This window comes from Cuculus canorus, chromosome 16 (assembly GCF_017976375.1).
Source record: "Cuculus canorus isolate bCucCan1 chromosome 16, bCucCan1.pri, whole genome shotgun sequence".
NCBI lineage: Eukaryota > Metazoa > Chordata > Aves > Cuculiformes > Cuculidae > Cuculus > Cuculus canorus.
Genome location: NC_071416.1, coordinates 5,947,146 through 5,968,097, shown reverse-complemented (window position 1 = coordinate 5,968,097; position 20,952 = coordinate 5,947,146). Strand labels below are relative to the sequence as shown.

The 20,952-nt window shown below is 44.4% G+C and overlaps 1 protein-coding gene across 6 annotated transcripts in view; it reads right to left on the bottom strand.

Moving 5' to 3' along the window:
- Positions 1-853: 853 nt before the first annotated feature.
- PPP1R16B (protein phosphatase 1 regulatory subunit 16B) overlaps positions 854-20,952 on the bottom strand; it is a 63,144-nt gene continuing 43,045 nt past the window's right edge. For all 6 annotated transcript variants that reach the window (XM_054081628.1, XM_054081630.1, XM_054081629.1 and 3 more), the window contains exons 3-11: positions 14,564-14,634; positions 12,388-12,533; positions 10,961-11,064; positions 10,526-10,650; positions 9,986-10,111; positions 9,558-9,633; positions 8,378-8,507; positions 7,483-7,651; positions 854-6,870 (exon numbers count right to left, since the gene is read on the bottom strand). In XM_054081628.1, coding sequence (XP_053937603.1) covers positions 6,349-6,870; positions 7,483-7,651; positions 8,378-8,507; positions 9,558-9,633; positions 9,986-10,111; positions 10,526-10,650; positions 10,961-11,064; positions 12,388-12,533; positions 14,564-14,634 — 1,469 coding nt within the window. In that variant the 3' untranslated portion in view covers positions 854-6,348. The remainder of the gene's footprint in view (positions 6,871-7,482; positions 7,652-8,377; positions 8,508-9,557; positions 9,634-9,985; positions 10,112-10,525; positions 10,651-10,960; positions 11,065-12,387; positions 12,534-14,563; positions 14,635-20,952) is intronic.

Below are 20,952 nucleotides of genomic sequence, written 5' to 3'. Positions count from 1 at the left end.
GGAAAAAAAACGAAAAAGGGGTCAAAAAGGGGGGAAAACGGGAGAAAGGGAAAAAAAATGAAAAGGGGGGAAGAAAAAAGGGAAAGGGGGAAAAAGGGGGAAAGAAAAATGAAAAAAAACAAAAAGGGGAAACAAAGGAAAGGGGAAAAAATGAAAAAAGGTGGAATGGGGAAAGAAAGAAGGGAAAAGGGGGAAAGGAAAGAAAGGAAAAAGGGGGAAGAAAGAAGGGAAAAGTAGATGAAAGAAAAAGGGAAAAAACGAAAAAGGGAGGTAAAAAAGGGGGAAAATGGGGAAGGGGAAAAAACCAAAAAAAATGGGGGAAAAGGGAAAAATGAAAAAAGGAAGAAAATGAAAAAAGGGGGAAGAGAAAAGGAGGAAGAAAAAGGGGGAAAATGGAAAAAGGGGGAAACGAAAATGGGGAAGAGAAAAGGAGGAAGAAAAAGAGGGAAAAAGAAAAAAGGGGAAAGAAGGAGAAGATGAAAGGGGGAAAATGGAAACAGGAAAAAGGGGAAAAAGAAAAGGGGGAATAAAGGAAAGGAAAAAATGAAGAAGGGAAAGAGGAAAAATGAGAAGGGGGAAAATGAAAAGGGGGGAAGAAAAAAAGGGGAAGGAGAAAGGGGGAGGGAAAGGAAAAGGAGAAGGGAGTGGGAAGGAAAAAAGAGAAAAAAAGAAAAAAGGTAAAAGGAACAGCCTCATCCCTAGATGTACCCTTCAAGGTTGTTCCTGCAGAACTGTAGCTGTGGGAGAGGCAGAGCGCCAAAAGGGAAAGCAATTAAATAAAACTCAAGTGGCATTTCTTGTCTTATTAAAAGAAATTTAATATAATTTTTAAATTAAAAAAGTCAATCTCTCTATTAAAGACACAGAGCCAGGTGCTAATACTGTCAGACATACCCTTTTGGCATGAGTTTTACATACAATTTAAGATTTTACGCATTGCTTCAACAGGTTAAGGAACCATCCTTTCATTCTTACAGTAGCAATAAAGTCAATTCCGTACAATATCAAATATCCTTTTTTTTAAAAAAAGTTTTAAATATATTAGACTCTGATTGCCAAAATGCCATTTTATACACAAAGCTGCTAATACAATATACAGTTCTTACATTTTTTCCCCCCCACACACACATAAAATACATTTCATCAAGTTTTATTTGTACATTGTTTACTACTGATCGAAAGAATCACGGATTATTGCAGAAGGCTTGCCGTCGTTTGTTAACATCCCAAACGCGCGGCAGTCACACCGAGCTGTGCCAGGGCTTGTGATGCTCTTGTAGTCCGTGCTCACACCGCAGTCTGAGCTGACAGTGCAGAGGTGGCAACGCTAAGGCTGCATCTGCACCGATTAAAAACCCGTATCTCCCTTCCAGCTGCGGGTGGAGACCATTGCATTGGTGTAGGTTTGGGAACAGGTATCTTGAGCAAAGTCTCCTCTACTATAGCTTCCGCAGTTGCGATACAGCAAAATATTTGAGATCGTAATTGTGCCATGGCAGGCGTTGCTAAAGAACCCAGTGATGCTCATGAGAAGTCTATTACCAGTCCGGCCAACATGGAAACAGCAGAATAAAGCTGAAGAACAACCAGGGACAACAATTTCTGTTGTACAGCCACAGGGAAAACAGAATAAAAGCGTGAATGCTAGCTGTGTTCTGTAGTAAGAGGCCAGACCTTGCTACTACAAGCGTGTTCTGGACTCTGCCTGTAGAGAACTGCTATAACAAAGGTCAACGCGATGTGTTAAATTAGAATAAAGACCCTGCACAGTTCCTTTCTACGTATTTAGGGAGAGAGAAACAGTGATCGTGAGAGAAACTGAAAGAGCAAATAACTTAAAGGACAGCACTGTGTAATCATTGTAATCACCACAAACCTTCCAGATACCGGTTACCAAGTCATCTTTAGCAAGTGTGATAAGGCACAGAAATATCCAGATGTAGGGAGAACACCTTCCAGCAGATGGACAACTGTTCATCTCTGGCTCACTGGAGACCAGTGCTATTGCTGTCTCGTTAAAGATATTCCTATTTCATGGCATTGCTTATTCAGTTTGAGCAGAGAAGATTTAGGTAAACAGAGCTCCAAGATTAAAGCAAAAGGGTGCTAAACGGAACTTGTAATGCCGTTTGAGAGCTTGTAAGTGCTTTCATGAAATAAATGCCTGATGAACGAACTAGAGAATTTACTGCATCAATCAAGTATTGCACCAATCTATCATTGCCATTGCCCTGTCATGCCTTTTCCTTCCCTACCAGGAGTTCCTCATCCATGTGGTTCTTCAATCACACCTGCAAGATGCTACAGCATCACATCAGTTACAGTCAGTTCTTCCACAAACTGGGAGGGTTTTAAGACTCTGGAGCACCACAGAAATGAGACAAAGTGGGCTGAAATCACATCACTTGGTACATGATCTGACATCCAAATCCAGGTCTGGCATCAAACATATCCCAGTAATGGTATTTAAGCCCTTACCTAACATTTCAGTGCTGGCACTTCCTCGGTTGAGCTCAGTAAAGCAGAGACAGTTTTGAGACGCACCTTTTTTTGGAGGCAGAAGGGTTATTCTCATGGTCAGCTCTGCCTACAACAGATTCGTCAATATATCCATATTCTCAAACGTTTGCGTAGTCTGTACAAACTGCCACCTTTAGCTTACTGCTAACAAAAGCGTGACTCTAATCTGACCTTGAATCTGTGCTTAGATGTTTATTGAGCCTAAATGAGCATAGCATAACCCCCCCAAATCTTCCTCTAATAAGCCAAGTGCTAGAAATGCCAGTTACAATATGATTTCTAGTTCCTACAGCTTTTTAGCAATATTAAGATCCAATGAAATACTGAAGTGCCTTCCGCTGTGTACCTCAGAGCTTTCCACTGAGATGGCCTTCTCAGATATAAAACAGATATCTCAGATGAAACACAGATATAAAAACCCCTGTGTTCTAACATTGTTAAATTTTAAAATTAAAAAGCCCTATCCCTAGAGGTAGGCTCCTACTATGCACATATCATCATCTGTGTTTGTTGTTCCCCAAAAGGCTGTTTGTTTGCCTCTACAAAACAGTTGACGAGAAGCAGGTAAAATATCCATTTTAACAGAGCTGCTCATCCGAGACCCAAAACCACCAACTCCGAATGCAGCATGAGCTGCTAGCTCCTTCCTGGAGTGTTATTTGCCAGTGCCCCACAGGCAGCAACCATTGTATCCCAAATGTCACCAACCCAAAAGCATGAATCCACTCTAGGTCACTCTCCAACAGCCTGTGCAAGTCCCTCTTGGATGCAACTTCAACCCAAAGCCAGCAGTAGACAAACACTTGGCATGGCTGTGAAACCTATCCCAGAAGATTTATCTGTCACCTACTCTCTCATCTGAATAAGAACGGATTACATTTGATCAGACAACACCCGACATCAGGGAGCATCTTGGCACACAGTGACAAAGCCAGAAGAGCTGTATTACAGTCAGATTCAGAATTACAATACAGAGTCTGATTAGGGGGTTGTTTTGTAACCTACAACTTGAAATATCTTTTGCCTGATAGTAAATCAATTGTTGGTTTGCTCAAGATCACAGCTGGAGTGATGAGTTCCTGGAGTGTTTACATATAAGTGGAATGAAATCCCAATGGACTAAGAGCTGTTCATCTAAAACGGACCGGCTTCCTACGGTTTTTATATATTAACAACTCTCAGGAAAGCAAGCATCAAACTACTTAACACTATTGCATTCACCGATCTTCCTTCCATTTGCTCAGAGCTAGGTAGGCTTAAACACACTTCCTAGCGCGATATTGCTTGGGGAACAAAAAGGGTCTGACTCCTTCTTCCCTGTTAGGGAAGGCAACAGCTGAGCCTGAATTCTGCACCACTTCCAACCTAGTGGATAGCAGCACCTAAACTTGTTACACTGAGCCCAGAATTCTCCTTGGGATGGATATGGAGAGGCAATCCTCACCACCGTGGGAGAACAGAAGAGTCTGAAAGCTCATCTCCTGCTCATTCAGTAATAGCCAGGCTACGCTTGGTGTTATCCCAGCAGAATTTTCTCAGCGTCATCAGAAAACCTGCTGTTAACCACACACAGATGCAGTAAAGTCTGTCCAGTTACCAAATCATCTTTCTACTACAGAAAGACTTTTAAAATCCCTTAAAGTGAAGTCAAGCACAAGTAGCAGTTGCTAATCCTGTATTTAGCATATACATTTCAATACTGGGGGAAGCCCAACTTCTCTGAGTGCTTCAAAACACAAAAAGAACTCCCCTGCCTTTAACTGAACTGAGGTGATAAACAAATCAGATCAAGCCTCACCGTTTCCTAATTTGTTCCTAAAAATGGTGAGGGAAGAAAACCGTATCTTCAGAGTTCAAAAGAGCATATCGTTAGCCTGGTAATGCCCTCACAGGTCCCAACACGTTTCCTGCGTGGCTTAACTGTGGTGGTGACACACAGCCACCTCTGCTGCCTCCAGGAGCTGAGAATGAGGAGCCTAGAGCCCTGGATCATAAAATATCCAGTTCCAGTGATGGACAAGGCTTGATAGGGAGCAGAGTGGAGCACTTAGTCTCTGGCAGCCTAAGTCAACTTTTTATAGACCAGAAAAAAGGAAAGGCTGTGAGGATTCCCAAAGAGGGACCATACTTGTGAAGTGTAACATTGATGTCTAATAGCTGCCAGGCTAAAAGGAAGATTGGTGGAAGCTGCGTTTGCTGTTGCTTGGCTGAAGCACAGCTATGTGAGCTGGATTTAATCCACTGACAACTTACAGGGACCCAAACAGGCTTAAATTTTCAGAGTTTGGAATTTAAACTGCCCAAGAAGACACATATTCATGCAGGCAAATAGTTAAGTGTGCAATAGCCCTTCTGTGCAGAAAGAGAGTTGAAGATTTATAGTTACTTCTGCAGATACAACTTGCTAACTCAACTGTGGCGAGTTTCTCAGAGCTGCCTCCCCCAGCACTCTCCTTTCACCTTCCCCAGGTATGCAAAGCCTGAAGAACCAGTGCAGAAGCCCCTAGTTAGACCATGCTGGTGTTTCTGGTCTGTCAGAGCCAGCAGGAACTACACCAGAACCTGGTGGTGATGTGCCAGCTGCTCTGCAGCACAGAGGCTTTAAGTCCTGCATGGTGCTAGGTGACTCCCTTATACATCAAGTTATTTGTCTTCTGACAGCTGCCAACCACTGCTGACTGCTTCAGCGTGGGAGCTGGAAGAATAGACAAAAAAAATATACCCTGCTCTGCTGCAATGTTCAACATTTATTTGTCAGCCAAAGACTGCAGGTTAACTCAAATCTTGTAACATCTAGGGAGGTTAGAAACGCTTTCATGAGGTTTCTAGATTAGTGTCGGCAAGCCTTTCCTCCTCATCCCTCCCAAGCCCTGTGGTTCTGGAAATCCAGAAAAATCAGAACACAAAGCATACTGCCCTTAGTATCTGTGTTGAGCGTACAGATTAAATAAACAGAATCAATAGGAAAGTGAGATCAGCAAAAGCCTTTTCAGTTTTAACAAATTAAGAGTCTAAATAGTACAAATAAGGTTTTTAAATTACTTATCCCAATATAGACCTTTGTCAGTATTTTATTGCAGTAAAATTCTATTGCCAGGGCCCCATATTGCAACATCAGTTTTAAAGCCTATTGAGTGAAGCCTGTTCCAGGAAAAGTTCTGCTTAAAACCTGATGGCGGTCTGCAGTGATGAGTTTACACGAGCAGAACGGGACCCAGCGAGTGCAGAGTTATTGATGGTGAGCTGTGACTGCAAGGAGGTAACACCTTGTGAACCTCCTAATGCAAATGCAGCATCTACGCTTGCTTGCTGCTTCGGCCCCGTAAGTGCTGGATCCAGCTGTACGGAAAACAGCTCTGTCCACTCTTGCAAATCCCATGTCAGGGCTGATCGCCCCGCCAGGATACATGGATCACCCAAGAGTGAAAATTCAGGTCTGAGCCATCACCTTCCAGAACCTTGGTGACTTACGGCAAGAGGCTCAGATGCAAAGATTTTAATTCAGATCCTTTCTTCGTTCCAAGGCATCTCATGACTTCCCAAGGATGGGGAGGCAGTGCGCCATACCTTCTTCCCCAGAGAGCAGGACTAGGATGCCTCTTTTTACGTCATACGGATGCACATCCCTTCTTGCTCCCCTTGCATCACTCATTCAACTGCAATGGGAGTAATTTTAAGGGTAAAGTACAATTCAAGATGAACGAGGCCGCTGCAGTCAGGATGTCCATAACCATAATCTCCCTTTGGAATGCAAACAACCTGGCTGTTGTGATGGATCCAATCAGCCCACCTACATCTTGTTTCCTCTGGGGTGAGAAACGGATAGGACTAGGAAATTCTGCAGCACCCATGCACCTTCTCTTCCATTTCCTCCATGGGAGCTTTGAATTTCAAGAGGGGTGGATCCCCACTGGACACTGTGTAATACACCGAGGTCCCATTGGAGCTGTAGGGAGAAGTCCTGGATCCAATTAGGTGTGACTTGGCCTCACCCCCGTTCTCGGCAACTCCTCCCATGCTGCTGCCAAAGTGGGTGCTGAGGAAAGGGTGATTGAGGAGTTTGGCTGCTGCCCTCTGCCGCTTAAGTTCAGAGAGCGTTTGATGGTTATGCTCCTTGTAGGCACCCCAGTACTGCGGCATGTCAGGGAGCCCCGGATTGCTGTAGGGCAGCATGTGGCCTGGGTCACTGTCAGGCTCAGCGTGCATACTCCAAACGTCCCCGTTGGAAAAGGTGTACTGGTAAGTGCTGGCTGATGCCATGAGTCCATTCTGGAGGGGGATTTCAGAGTCACACTGGGTGCTTTTGTTTGCTAACTCCGGAAGGAGGGAAGAGTTCTCCAGCACTGAGTTCTGTAACGAGAAGATATGAAAGAAGTGTGTCTTCCATTATCCTTCATACCATGGTTTACCCCTCTGACAACTTCCTGAACCCTTCCACCAGACAGGTACAGCAGCAAAAACGTTGAATTCACCCACCAACAGAATCCTAGAATGCTGTGAACCCCAACCAGGAGCTGGTTCCTAGCCAGAAACAGGGAATGTTAACTCAGAACAACTCACTCAAAAAAAATAAATATATATATATATAGAGAGAGATAGGTAAGCGTGTTAATATAACATGACAATAATTCAATTAAAACCAAATAACTACAGAACAAGATTACAATTCTTTCAGGAGTATCTGTTTGTTAGCTGCATAGAGAAATGCACACAGTTGTTTCTGAACTTCCTGGCTCACCAGGGCCATATCTCAAAACAACGCGGCTGTAATTCTGAAACAGTCTTTCCATGTGAGTGGGATATCCCAGTTTATACCAAATGATAATTTGGTCTTTCGTTTATATGTGATGGATGAGGCTTATGATTTTTTCAGCCACTTTCCATCCCGGGGCACCCGTTGTTACTGAACCTGCGCTACCAGCCCTTCTCAGTGACTTCCATAGTACAAAAGAGATTCCTTACGGGGTCTGTGTTCTCCTGGTCAGATCGAGTCTCCCCAATTTCTCCAATGAGACCCGAGTTTCTTCCTTCTTCTGCTGCCCCCAGCTGCTGCCAGACAATGGCCTCTTTCTCACACTCTTTCCTGTAGAGGTTTGTTCGGTCCGAAAGGCTGGCCCTCCTCACCACCTTCCTGTGGGACAAGGAGAAGGGGCATCAAAACTGTGACCAGGGCATCACATTTCCTCTTACCCTGTAGATCTTCTCACCTCCTCCTCACACTTTGCAGCCTCTCCCATGGAAATGGAAAGTGAATTTACCTTCCTGGCACCCACGCAAAGCAAAGGCACTAGTGTGAATATTAAAGGTGAGGAATTTTAAGGAGTCTAAAATAGTACTGTAAATCTGAGTTAGATCTCATACAGCTCATCTAATGAATCTACTCTGCAATCAGTGCAGTACACGTAGAGGGAAAAGGCCTACAGGCTGTTTATAGAGAGTTTTGTGGTCTGCAGGACTGCTTTGGTGTCTGGTAAACATAAAGACCCGTGCCAGCTGTCTCTGAACACAGTATCTGAGCTGTAGACAAGACTGAGAGCTCAAGTCAATGTGTCTGAAGGACCAAACCTCAGGCACCAGTATCAGTGGTTTAACAGGGTAAATTGTCACCACTTCATTCTCAGTTTGGAGCAGTTCTTAAACCATCACAGTGCAGAGCCATTTTCTCCCCAAGAAACACCACCTCTTTCTAGTGAATGAACCACTCTGCCTTCAAGCAACCAAAAGTCAGCTTCTGCCTTTCAGAGTTCATTCAGAAAGGACGGGTTGTTCTCCACGTGTCCACGGCAGGGTGTTCTGCAACCACACCCAGGCGGTGAAGCTAATGCACCAAGTGACCTGCAGGGAACACCACACTTACCCCCGGCTGCCAGTGCTGGAGGTCCTTCGACTCAGGGAGGATTTATGCCTCATCTGAGACTTCATGATCACATCGTGTTTGTGTTTCAACTCCAGAAGTAATACCTTGAATTCCTCCTCTTCACACAGATCTACAGCACACACAAACCAAGACTTCAATCAGATGGTTCGAATGTGGAACCATTAAGATCACGTTACTAACTTCATCTTCCTAAGTATAAACAAGTACGAATGCTAGGAAGAAGACAAGGGAAATTCAGGCAGAATATGCTTATTAAGCCCATTAATCTCTAAACAAATTAGAGGAGGCAGAATGGTTTGGACACCTGAAAAGATGCAGACAACAAGAGCTGCTGATTGTGATGGGGGCTCAGCTTTGCAATGATCCTTCTGTTCAGCTAGGCTTTGTCCCATCTCTGCAGCATGCTGTGCCTGTACCCATGGAAAGGTGAGAGAGGTATCGACCACTGTATCAATGCTTCAAGGTGGGAGGAAAACACATTTCTGCAATTACCAGACAGCAGCTCCCATGGATACAGTATTTTTAATTAAGCCTCGAAAACAAAAAAGAATACAGACAAAAGCAAAGCAGATCAGGACAGAAGACGAGAACTTTCAGCCATCAAAACAATGATGCACAGATTTTTCAATTAAGACTCAGAATACCTTTTGCCAAAAGAAAACCTGCACGAGATTAGAATACACATGGTCAAATGCTAGCACTTTGGCATTTTTTACTTCCAATCTGTCCCAAGAGTTGTGTGTGCTTGCTCTGTCCTCTCCAGTCTTTTATAGCTTACACGCTTCACTGCATCAAAGCAAAGCTAGACATTCAAGTCTTAAGGCTGTGCTCAACAGCTGTTCATGGTCAAGACTACAATATAAGAGCAGGGAGACTCCAAAGCACAGGTACAGAGGCATGAGTGGAAAAACACAGGAGAAGGACTTGATGCTTGAGAAATTCCATCTCCCTTGTTCTAATAAGCAGGAAGAAGCATTTTCAAAAGTAATGAAGGAGGCACTTTAAAACTTCAGTCCCAGTTAAAGTAACTGCAGCTTTGATCGTAAAAACACCTGAAAAATAATGTTAGTGCTTCTGACAGTGCCATGTGAAGACCCCAACAGACTTGGGGGGAAAAAGCTTCTCAGCCATCTCTTTTTTTTCAGCTTGGTAAACTCACCTATTGGCATCTCATCCAAAGATGTCCTGGCACTCAAACTAGCCCCGTGGGACACAAGCAACTCAGCCATCTGCATCTAAAGAAAGGGAAAGAAAGCCAAGTTGACAGAGGTATTTTAGGCAATCGCTTTCCTCTCCAATGCTGAAAAGTTAGAGTAAGATAAGAAGCAAATACGTGCATGCTCAACTGGCCTCAAATTATTCTGGTATGTGTGTGATGTTAAATACTCTTCTTACCATTCAGCTCCACAGACAGACTCTCCTCAAACTTTTTCAGTAACCAGTTCTTTTTGGAGCCCCAAGGACCTCATCTGTCACTGTCCAGTGAGTCCAGCCCTAGTACAGATTCCCTCCATTTGCAGAGACACAATTTATCTGGGCATAAAGGAACATCATCCTCATAAAAGACATTTGCAACTAAATCATTACCTGTCCCCAGAAAGCAGCAGCGTGAAGAGGTTCCCAGCCGTCCCAGTCCTTAACATCCAGGCTTGCCCCCTGGTCAAGAAGGACTTCAGCTGCATGCAGGTAACCATTGGCTGCAGCTATATGTAGCTACGAGACAAGGAACAGAGCATGAACCACCTGCAAGGACCATGAGTGGTTTTATACACCAAGTTTCAGTGGGATATCTTGGATAACATTTGAGTCTAAATCTGGACAGGCAGCATATTTCATATTTGGCAGATGCCATCAGGTCAGAAGCAGGTTGCTCCTCTTACTAAAACTCACTATTACCTGCATGTAATTCTGTTTGGAGAGGAAACTGCCTAGTAGTTTATAAAATAACTTACATATATAGGTTAGAAAAATAACGTTTTCATGTTTTAAATTTAGGGCTCTTAAGTGCTTCCCAGTATGTAAGGAAACAGCAAAACTTGTTGATTTAGTTTAACCCCTGCCACAGGGCAGATTTTGTAACCTACAGGCTGGAGGAAGTGAAAGTGAAGCCACAGCAGTTTCACTCACCAGCGTAGCACCTTGGGCATCAGTCCTGTTCAGGTCTTGGCCAGTCGCAAGTATGTCATGAATGTCACAGATCATGACCTGCTCTGGAGCAGCCCGCATCTCATTGATCCTTTCCTGTGTAATTCCTGGTAAAATTCCAATTAGAGAAGTGTTGGAAAGGTTCATTGTCTCCACAAGTTGAGTAAAGTTAGTCTTAATTCCTGGTTGATAGGACCTCATATCCTTTTTGGAACTTTTGTAGCTGAGGGGACTGACAGCAGTCCTTCACCCTCATCATTATTTAGGAGTCAGAGAAACAAGACAGAGTCAGGTTCCAAGAAACTATGCCAGGCAGCTCTCTGCTTTTCTCCAAAGGCAAATCAAGAGCTGAGAAACATGGTAATTTTTAGTACTACACTGACCCAATTTTGGTTTTTTTTTACATGCTCTCCTTACCTTGATAGGCCATGCAAGTCTCAATGACATCCAGAGTTGGCTCATCTTCACAGAGGTCATACGGCATGTTGCCATCTGCATTCACTGCCAACAAGTCTGCTCCACTGCAAGGAGAAAGAGGCATTACACAAGAAAGGCCTTCAAACATCCTAGAGCAGACAGCGCCAAACACTGGGATAAATGCTTAGCAAAAACTAACTGGCGTTAAATACTTGCCCAAATGTCACCAGGATTTGTGTGAGATAAGAAAGATTTGAAGCAAAACCATGGAGCTTGGAATAGGGAAGAGAAATTCCAGAAGGGGATGAAAGGCAGCATGCTACACCTCCTTCATGGGCTGTGGGGCATATAAGCCACTGAGCCATTCCTGTCCTGATGCTGGCACTGGACAGACTGGCAGCTCCTCAATCACAGAAGTGATTTGTTTGCTGAATTTCTGGATAACAACACCAAGCAGCTCCCAGGTGTTTGTTATCTGGGCATCTGGCAGTCCTTTAACAAAAAGTTTTCAAGGACCAGAAAAGTTGTGAAAGAAAAGGGCTGAACAGTGGAGAGAGCCTTCCATCTAGCCAAGGGCATGTTGGCAAAAAAGAGGAACAAAAAAAAAAATATCCTCTCAGCTGGTGAATTTTAGTTTGTGATTGTCCAAAAGCACTTCTGAGTGCTTTAGTGATCTCTTGGAGGTCACTATTCAGAAGTAAAATCACCAGCTAAATTGGTCACTGTCTCCCCATTCCCACAGAGTAGAACATTTCCAGCACCTTCTGAACTGTGCCACTTTAGCTAGCTTTTAAATGATTCCAGCTGAATTCTGAACTACTTTGACAGTTACCAGCCATGGAAAGGCAGCAGACAGTATCCACTTGTATTTAGATTCCTGATACTTCCCCCCTCACCTCTGTTAGAGCAGAGCAAACTACATCAAAATTTACATTTGCAAAGTACTACCATTGGTTTAAGCAGCAAATAAAAAAAGCGGAAACTGGACATTTTTGTGGGTTACTTCCTCTGATGGTCTTCCTGGCACCCTGCGTCACACCACTGAGGAAAAAATGCATTACAAGGAAGTGACTGGTTGCTAATTCAGAGCCAATAAGACAGGTCACAAAGTTCACCCAAGTACCTGAGCTATACAAACACACTGCTGTCCTCCTACATCAGTGTCTCTTTGACTTTCGGCCCAGTCTCCAGAAGCTCCATGAAACTGAGTCAAGTCATATAAGTTTTTACTGCATCTCATCAGCCTTTCTGCTCTTCCTCCTCCACCCCCTTCCCCCCCAAGCTGGAAGGATTCCCACGAATAGCTTGAAAACAGGAGATAATCGCCCCTGCTGCAATCTCACGAGGTACTAAGCAGTCTCAGTTTCCATCCATAGAAGCTGCAGGTAGAATCAGACCTGCAAAAAAAGAGAGAAAAGGCCACCTACTGCTGGATGAGGATCTTCACAAGGTTGATATGTCCACATGTAGCTGCTGCATGTAATGGAGTCCACAGCTCGTTGTCCTTTGCGTTGACATCGGCCCCATGGCTGAGAAGAAGCTTCACTATCTCCTCATAGTTGTCTATGCAGCACTGGTAAGGAAGAGGTGCGGAAAGATTGGGTTTTTAATAACTTTGGGAAGCTGAGGGCTCATACCTGCTCAGTTGTACCAGGGTACCTGCATGTGATGATCTACTTTATCCTGTAGCGTATTGCAATAAGCATCTCCAACGGAGTTAAACACCACACTGGGCACAAGCAGGTCAGAAGGGCACCATGCAGAACACCTACACTGGGCAGACTGAAGGTCACTGGTGTTTTACAGGACCTTCTGGTTGGGGACAGAAGCAGTAGGGAACAAGAGCAAATATGTGCATGGCTTCTGTCCCAATGTGTCTTTCATATTCAAGAGCAAACATAGCAGAAATTCAATGCAACAAGTATAACCACATACCAAGGGATAAGCTGACAAGTTGACGTTCCCTTTTCTTAGGCAAAATCCCACACACTGGTATGTGATGAGTAAAAGTTGTCCCAGCAGCTCACGCTACCTACCACAGTTACCTGAAGAAATGCAAGCTGGATTCCCAGAATTAGGTGGCACCTCATGGTGCACCTTTCATCTCTGGGAAAAAAAAAAAATCGGCATCCTTGATGCACTTAAACCACAGTCCCAAAGCCACCTGCAAGAAGGGCCTCAACTGCTTCCTTTGCGAAAGGTGGAACTTTGATCCACCTCATTCCTACTTCTTCCTGACATGAATATGTGTAGAATAAAGAAAACAAGATTTGTTCTTGTGCAAGAAGCCTGCTTGTGGTCTGCACAACTGCAGACCCATACCGGAGACTCAGCTCAGCACTGCAATATGAGCTTGTAATGGGGCTGAATCACTCCACAATGAGCATTTCAGTAGCTGTGCGACAAGAACCTGCTATGGATTTCTGTTTCAGTTTATTATTTGTATATGGAAGTGAGGTTAAAATCACGCCTGTCACACAGTCAAGTTATCACAGAAGCTGCATCCTTCACTGGAAACCACCACTAACCAGCAAGAGCGTTCATGTGGCAGCTTCTCCCTGTTCAGGCATTCAATTAATTGTAGTGGATGCAAAGTTCCCACCTCAACTCCCAAATGCACCTTTACAATAACAGATCCCTCAGTGGGCAAGGTGGGATTCCTCTTGGCTTCAGTAGCTGGTGGTGAAAGCAGCGAGGCTGCCACCATCGCAGGCTGCCCGTGCTTCTCTGTGTGCAGAATAACATCTCTCCATAGAGGTCCTTTTACTAGAAATCGGTTTGCATTTTGAAGCAAACATCCATCCAGTTTTGAGAGAGCAAGCGACTTGCAGAAGAATCCAAAATCCCAAGTCAATGGGAGCATTTAGCGCAGGGACTAACAGAAAGAAAACCACGAGTCCCTGTTCCGCCCTCGGAGCAAGTGTGACAATCGTGCCACTGTTTCCTAGCAGCGGAGGCGGCAGCTGCCAGGCACAGCGAGTCCCACAGGCCTTCTGCCTCTCCTGAGGCTTCCACCCTGAAAATCAGGAGTCATGAGCAGGGGTGGGGATGGGGGCCTTAGGAAGAAGAACAGAAAAACCCTGATGGCATCAGTGCAGAGGAAGGACATAAACTCACACATCGCTATAGCAAGTCTGTATGTTACTGGTGATCAGCTGCCGCCATCTCATGCAGACTTTTGGAAGTCCAATTTAAAAACTCGTTAAAACCAGTTTCAAAACTTGTTAAACTTGTTTAAACCAGTTTCAAAACTGCTGAGTTGCCAAAGTCTCTAAATTTGAGTTTATCTGCTTTAAGAGTTGCAGGCCAACCCTGCAAAGATTAAAAGGTGCAAGAAATGTTGTTCACATCTGAAATTCAGCTCCAATTCTCCATATTACTGAACAAAGTCTGGGATACAGCAAGAGAAAGGTTTGATCTCAGTTTGCTCCCCAAAAAACAGGATTGCCAGCACCAGATGGGGAAGTTTCACTGCTTTAACTGAGGAAACAAAGTGAAATACCAGAGCTCTCTCTGTTTATGCCAACAGGTCTGCTCAGAGGGCAGCAAGAAGACGTGACAGTGCGGAGCAGCAGAGAGCTGTGATCTCCTTCCATGCCTCACCTGATGCAGTGCGGTTAATCCATCTTCGTTGCACAGGTCTGGGCTGATGTTGCTCTTCAGCAAGTAACACACTATAAGGGAAGGAGACAGGAGGAAAGGAGTCAGGTCAGTCATCTTAACACATCTCTTGCTCCCAGTCAGCTCTGGCCACTTCAAGACAAAAGCAACCTGTGCTGTCAGGGTGTCCCAGTGCAGAGCTGCAGAAGACTTTGCAACCAAGAGCCAGATGCTGGCATTAAACTGCAGCCACTGCAGTGCTGGTGAGGAAAAAGCCTTCTTGGTTTTATCCAGCAGAGAGCACCAGCATTCTATTTTCCCCCAACTTCCTTCCAAAGGAGACTTTGCTATTAGAGTTGTCATTTTCTTATGGTTGTGCTGGAACAATCAGCATTTTTATCTTGTGCACTGCAACATCTGCACGCTGCAGCCCGGGAGAGCTCAAAGGCTATCAGTGATTTTGGGGTCCTAAGTTAAAACTGTGATCTCACTGGGGAGGGGATTGCCTCAAGAAGTTATCAGTCTAGGACAAGAAGCCCAATTATCCAGAGTCCCACCACATCAAAACGAAAATACACTGGGGTTGCTTTGGAGATTTCACATGAACTGTTGGGTATTTGAAGAAAGCTTCCCCAAGGCTTTATGTTTTTATTACTGCGTTGGAGAGAAAGGACAAGATTTATTCCATTAAAACGCACATTTCTTAAACACATGAAAAGCCATTAGCCCCTAAGTTAAAAATAAAGTTTGCCCTGAGGTCCAGACCTCGCACAGGGCAACAGCAATAAGCCTGGCAGAGGGAGCAAATTAACAGCAACACCATGAACTCTTCAAATTCAACACTGCTGACAGATCTTGATGATCTATGCCCATCTTCTGTTGTTTACTTGCTCATTCCCTGCTTTTTCTCCAGAGATTTCACTACCTCATGCTCTTACCTCCTCAAATGTCACTGACAGCACAGGCACAAGCCAGAGGTTCATAATCACCTCCTTGGAGGCAGAGTAGCAACAGATATTCAAGTCCCATTCCCCTCATATTTGTTGGCAAGGGTGCAATCATTAAGTGAAACTAGAGCTGCAAAATAAGGAACACTAAGCTAAAAGGGTAAAAACCATCTTGTGAGCTGGCAATCAAAAAAGACTGCAAGGCTGGTTACTCCCAAAGAATCCTGCAGCCTCTGCTTTTCCCCAATCCCTGTCCCATTAGTGGGAGCTCTTTCCCCAACAATCACAGCTGTCCCTGGGGACAGAGCACTTCTGGCATCCAAAACAGAACATGGAAAACACATCCACAGTGACATCAGTATTGATTTATGAAGCTTTGTTTAAAAGATCTGGAAAATACACTTACAAGAAAGGCAAATAAAAAACAAAGTTAAATTTTGTTTGGAAGCCCCTGGTCTGATGTTCGCAAAAAGGAAGGCATAACTGGGCAGAAGTGAAATAAAATACTTATCACAGGATTGTTTCACCCAACCCAAAATGGAATTTATGTTTGCTGGAAATAATTTCAAGGCATTGACACCTGCTTGATGAAACTGATACAAAAAAAGCAGAACACAACAAAGACTAAAACTCATCCCCCACCACGGCAAGTCCAAAGAGTTTGAGTTTTTTCCAGCTCAAAGGCCAGGGCAGGAAGCCCACGCCTATGCCCAGCTCACACCCCCCAACGCTTGCATGCCTGACAGTAATAAGACCACTGAACCCTAGCCAGTATATCCAATTTAATGACTGTGCTTCTACTGTTTCTGGCCAGACTCAAGCTCCCGCTCTCCTAATCCAAGCTGAGTGATAGACGAGTTGTCTCTTATTTGCTTTGGATGCTCTGCCATTAGGGTTTTAATTCAATCTCAGTCATTTAGGAGCCATTGTGTACTAATGACACACAGCTCCATAATCATGTTTTGCCTGACATGTTTTGGACAAGCAGATGCTGGCAGATTAACTCACAAGTGCTGCCCCTCCATGGGAAGAAGCAGTAGCATAAATTCCAGCTTGTTATGGAGTATTGGGTTTTGCATTGAAGGCTCTGTGATCATGGCTTGACGAGCTTGTACGAATCCTTGAAGGGTTAAGATTCAGAGAAGGATTTATCTTACCCTAAAGCAGCTTTGAATTCTCCACTAACTCTCGTAGCAGCCCTCATGTCCGCAGTGTCCCTTGCTTGCCTCTCATCTGCCCTCAGGACTGGCTCACCACAGCCCTCAAAACATTTCCCAGTACCTCCCAATGCATCAAAGACTGACAACCTCAAGACATCAGGAAAGAGCAGAGAAAAGCTAGGTAATGAACCCAGTCATGAACGTGGTACCAAGTTCAGGCAAAAACAGCTTGAAGAAAAGATCAAGCTCCTTTCCAACCAGTCCTATGCTGAAGTTTGCATTTAGGGGTTCCGCTGGGGAGCACAGGGCTGGGCAGCAATGCATCCTCGATCTCTTCTCTAAAGTCAGAGGGATGTTGCCTTCAGTATTCCTCATGCTCCAGGCAACAAATCCCAACAGCTAGGCAGAAGCCTCCAAGAACTGCAATTTTCTATTGCATGTGGCCCTTTTTACAAGCAAGGGGATCTACTCGGTGCCCCACCAAGCTCATACCAGAGCACAGCCCCAATTCCTACTCACCACCCCCAGCAGTAGGGTACGGAGGGCAAAGAGCAGCTTCACCACTCCTGCTCCCTGTGGGCAGATGGGAGAGAGACATGGAGGGATGACATGGATGCCTTCTCCATGCCCACCACCCACTAACAGCCCCTTCCACATGGCCAGGCAGAACAAGTCCTTTTTCCTGCTAAATTTCAGGAGGAATGTGCATTTGTGGGTTTTCCAGTGCCTTAAGAATATGAAAGCGGGGGGCACAACTGCAATGCTTAGCAGTGCTGGAAACCATTGACTGCCACTGATCTGCTCCACTGCTTAATCCACAACACAAGCGACAGGGACCTGAGCAAGTCAAGTGCTTCTCCTCAAGTCTGCCAATGCCACAGACCTCACTGCAAAGCCCAACGCCTTCTCCTCCCACCTCCAGGCACGAACAATGCCATACAGGTAGGAAGCACACACGTCAGCTCTCAGGGATGCAGATGAATCACTTGACACCAGCTGATCGCTTTCTGTTGGTTAAAGTCTCAGCACATCACTCCAGAAAGAAAGATCACACACACACACACACACACACACAAGGTATAACATGGCCATGGGTCCTTTGTGAGCCTCTCTGTGAGCTGACAGCACTCTGAGCCTGACAGAACGAGCTTTTATGGGTCACACCAGCATGTTCCGCAGCCTCCACTTCAACACTTATGATTAACTTCTTAAAGAGAGCTCAGTGCCTAAAATGCTGAGCTCTTTAAAATCTGTCCTTCTTTGCACGGAGGTGGGGGTGGAGGGTGGGGAGAAGGGGCTGGATGCGTGGATATACTTTATTACGTGTCAAGCAGAAGTTGTGGCAAGTTGTTTCAAACGCATAGCAAATGAAGGAATGAAAATGATTACAATAAGAGCTGGGTGAAGAAATTGTTGTGAATAATTCATTGCAAATTATATTAACTGAACAGTCACTCAAATCTATTTTCCATTATTCTGCTTGCTCTGCCTATAATTGAACCTCTCACACGCCAAGATGGTGTACATTAATCTTCAATTTATATTTTATCATTCACATCTGTGCTGTGTTAAACAGAAAAAGCTCCCACAACAGCCGTGAAAATACATCCTAGGCTTTAAGACACTTTCCATCACATGTCCTGGGGCAGCCTCAGACAGATTCTCCTCCCTGAACACAACAAACTCACCTCTGAGGAGCTCCCTCTCCTCCCAAGCACATCCAAGCCTCATTTTTTCTCCGTAAAACCCATAAATCAGGGGAAGACAAAGAAGCCACTGCAAAGATCCTAAGGAAAATTTGATGTGGGGTAATTGGCTCTCTCACCCAAAGAGATATTACAGCACTCTTGTTTCTCATCAATGTTACTTCCCTCTGAGTTTACACCAGAAAAAGCTTTTACAGAAAAGTTGAAGATGAAGACTTTTCCAGGGAGAAGAAAATGCCTTTGTCAGTGTGGCTCCCTCTAAGTCAATAAGCTCCACCATAAAATTCTGGATACTATTACACTTCCATCTATACCCAGCTTTCGCATACCTCAAGCATTAATAACTCATAAGAGAAAAAGGCAACTGAAACCGATACGGATACTGGAGGGGAACCCCAGACATCTCTCTGACAGGAGGTCCTGGTTCCTCCCAAAAATACATAGTGACAAACCGCCCACACTGGCCAAGCAGGCTTACCTCTGTGTTCTGAGTTCACATACTCAGGCCATTAGTTTTTAAATATCCATTTTTTTCTTGATCCTTTGCACTCAACAATTTCGTTTTGAAAACAGTTAAACTCTCTTGATTCACCTACTGGTTCTCAGGCCACTTTTAAAAGCTCCTATTGCACGGAGGTCTCTACGGCAGTAGAATAATGCCTGCACATCTATAACTGATTTGACTGAACAAAATGAAGGGAAGTTCCACTTGGATTAAGACGCACACTTCTGCTTACTGGCAGAAGTCACTTCCACTCAAACATAGCTTTAGTCAAAAACCCAGCGTAGTGGAAGAACCGCTTCCCTGCATTACACTGGTAGTGTTTGTGCCACACAGCTGTGTTGGCAAAGGTCTGGAAAGACTGATCTCCAGCCTATAGATGGGCTCAGCTATATCAAAGCTGCATTTTCACTGCTATGGTTTTGCAGGGATGTTTATTACACAAGAGAAACTTGGTCAGAAAAACAGCATTGAAGCTATGAGCGCTCTACCAGCAAAGCATCCAGCTTCCTAACACAGCACAGTAAGAGATTCATATTTAAATGCGTATCTAAAACCTGAGCAATAACAGGATATTCAGCCTTATTCCCCACCCCCTGCAACACACAGCTGATAGCCCAACATGGTCCATTGATAAACTGCAGCTCCCTAAAGCTTTCAGAAAAAAGACCGAAAATTCCACAGAAAACAGAACCCCACACTCAGACAGCGCCAAATATTTAGTAAACCTAAAAATAAATATGGCCCAGTTTGCCTGCTGAGCTAGCAACTGAGACACCCTGCCACGACTGATCACCAAGCTTTCTTGGGAAGGTTCAAACCCTGTTAAGACACTTCCCACCCAGTTTATAGTTGTCACACATGTATTAGACATTCCATCTAATATATCCACAAAACCTGGGAAGTATGGAAAGAGACCATTTCATGCAGCTCAGCCCAGGTGCTGCTTCTCCAAGGAAGATCTATTTCTGATTTGGATGCTTCCTGCTTATGAGGGCAGACCCTTCCTTAGCCCCAAGGAGCCTTCTTTGCATGGAAGGCTCTTCCCGCAGAGCCTGGGACCCGGTTTGCATACAAGTTTTATTCTCACAGCAAGTGAGAGTTGTCGACAACTCATACATTTATTTCGTTCTTTCTCTCCCTCTTTATGTCTATTTCAACCAATTTTGACTTTATGCTTTGACCCCTATTCATCATTGTAGTACCAAGAACAATAAGTGGGCAGCAGCCTACAGCTGCATCTTGGGTGAATGAGCCCCGGGCGGGCACCTACTGGATCCCACAGTTCTCTAGTTCTGCATCTATAAGGACTTCAAGCTTTGATTATCTATTTAGATGCTAAAGCATCTTTCTTTAATGGCTGCCATCCACCTGGGATTACTCAGATGAGTAACAGGGTGGAAGTTACCCATCTGCAACCAACGATGCTCAAAGGATGCAGCAGAAACAAAGTCAAACTCATTTCAACAGGGAAAATAAAAACTAGAGGATGCTGCCATCTGACAAGCCTTTCTAAGGATGCTGTGTCATGTTCAAAAGCATCCTCGTCCTCTCCTGCTCAGAATAATAGTGAAACTGGTTCATGCAGGAGATATCAAAAACATAAAGGAAAACTGAAGTCAGATTATTTTCTTGTTTTCTCATTCCTCATCCGTTACTGGAAGAATAAATAAATCATTTTAGTATGGTTTTGAAGCAGATAATGGGCTTTAAAAGGGATGAGTGTTTTATATAATCTTTGGGTTCAGCTGCCATCAGCAGGATTTCTGCAGGCTGGGAGCCAGGAAAGCAGATCCCCAATATCATTGCAACAATGACACCTGGGCTGACAAAGAGCCTCTTCTCTCTCCGAGAGACATTTTTGAGTAGATATTTTCCATGAACGGTGCCTATTTAAAGAGTGCTAAAAGAAATTAAGTTAGACTTATGGATGTATGGATCAAGGAGACCAAAGCCAAGTTTCCCAAGGATGATTTGGAAGCTGTAGAAATGGGCAGAGCAATGCTGGCTTTTAGGATGTGATGGTGCTTAGCCAAAAGCACTGACAACATGCAGAGGGAATCGTCCTGCTGCAGTC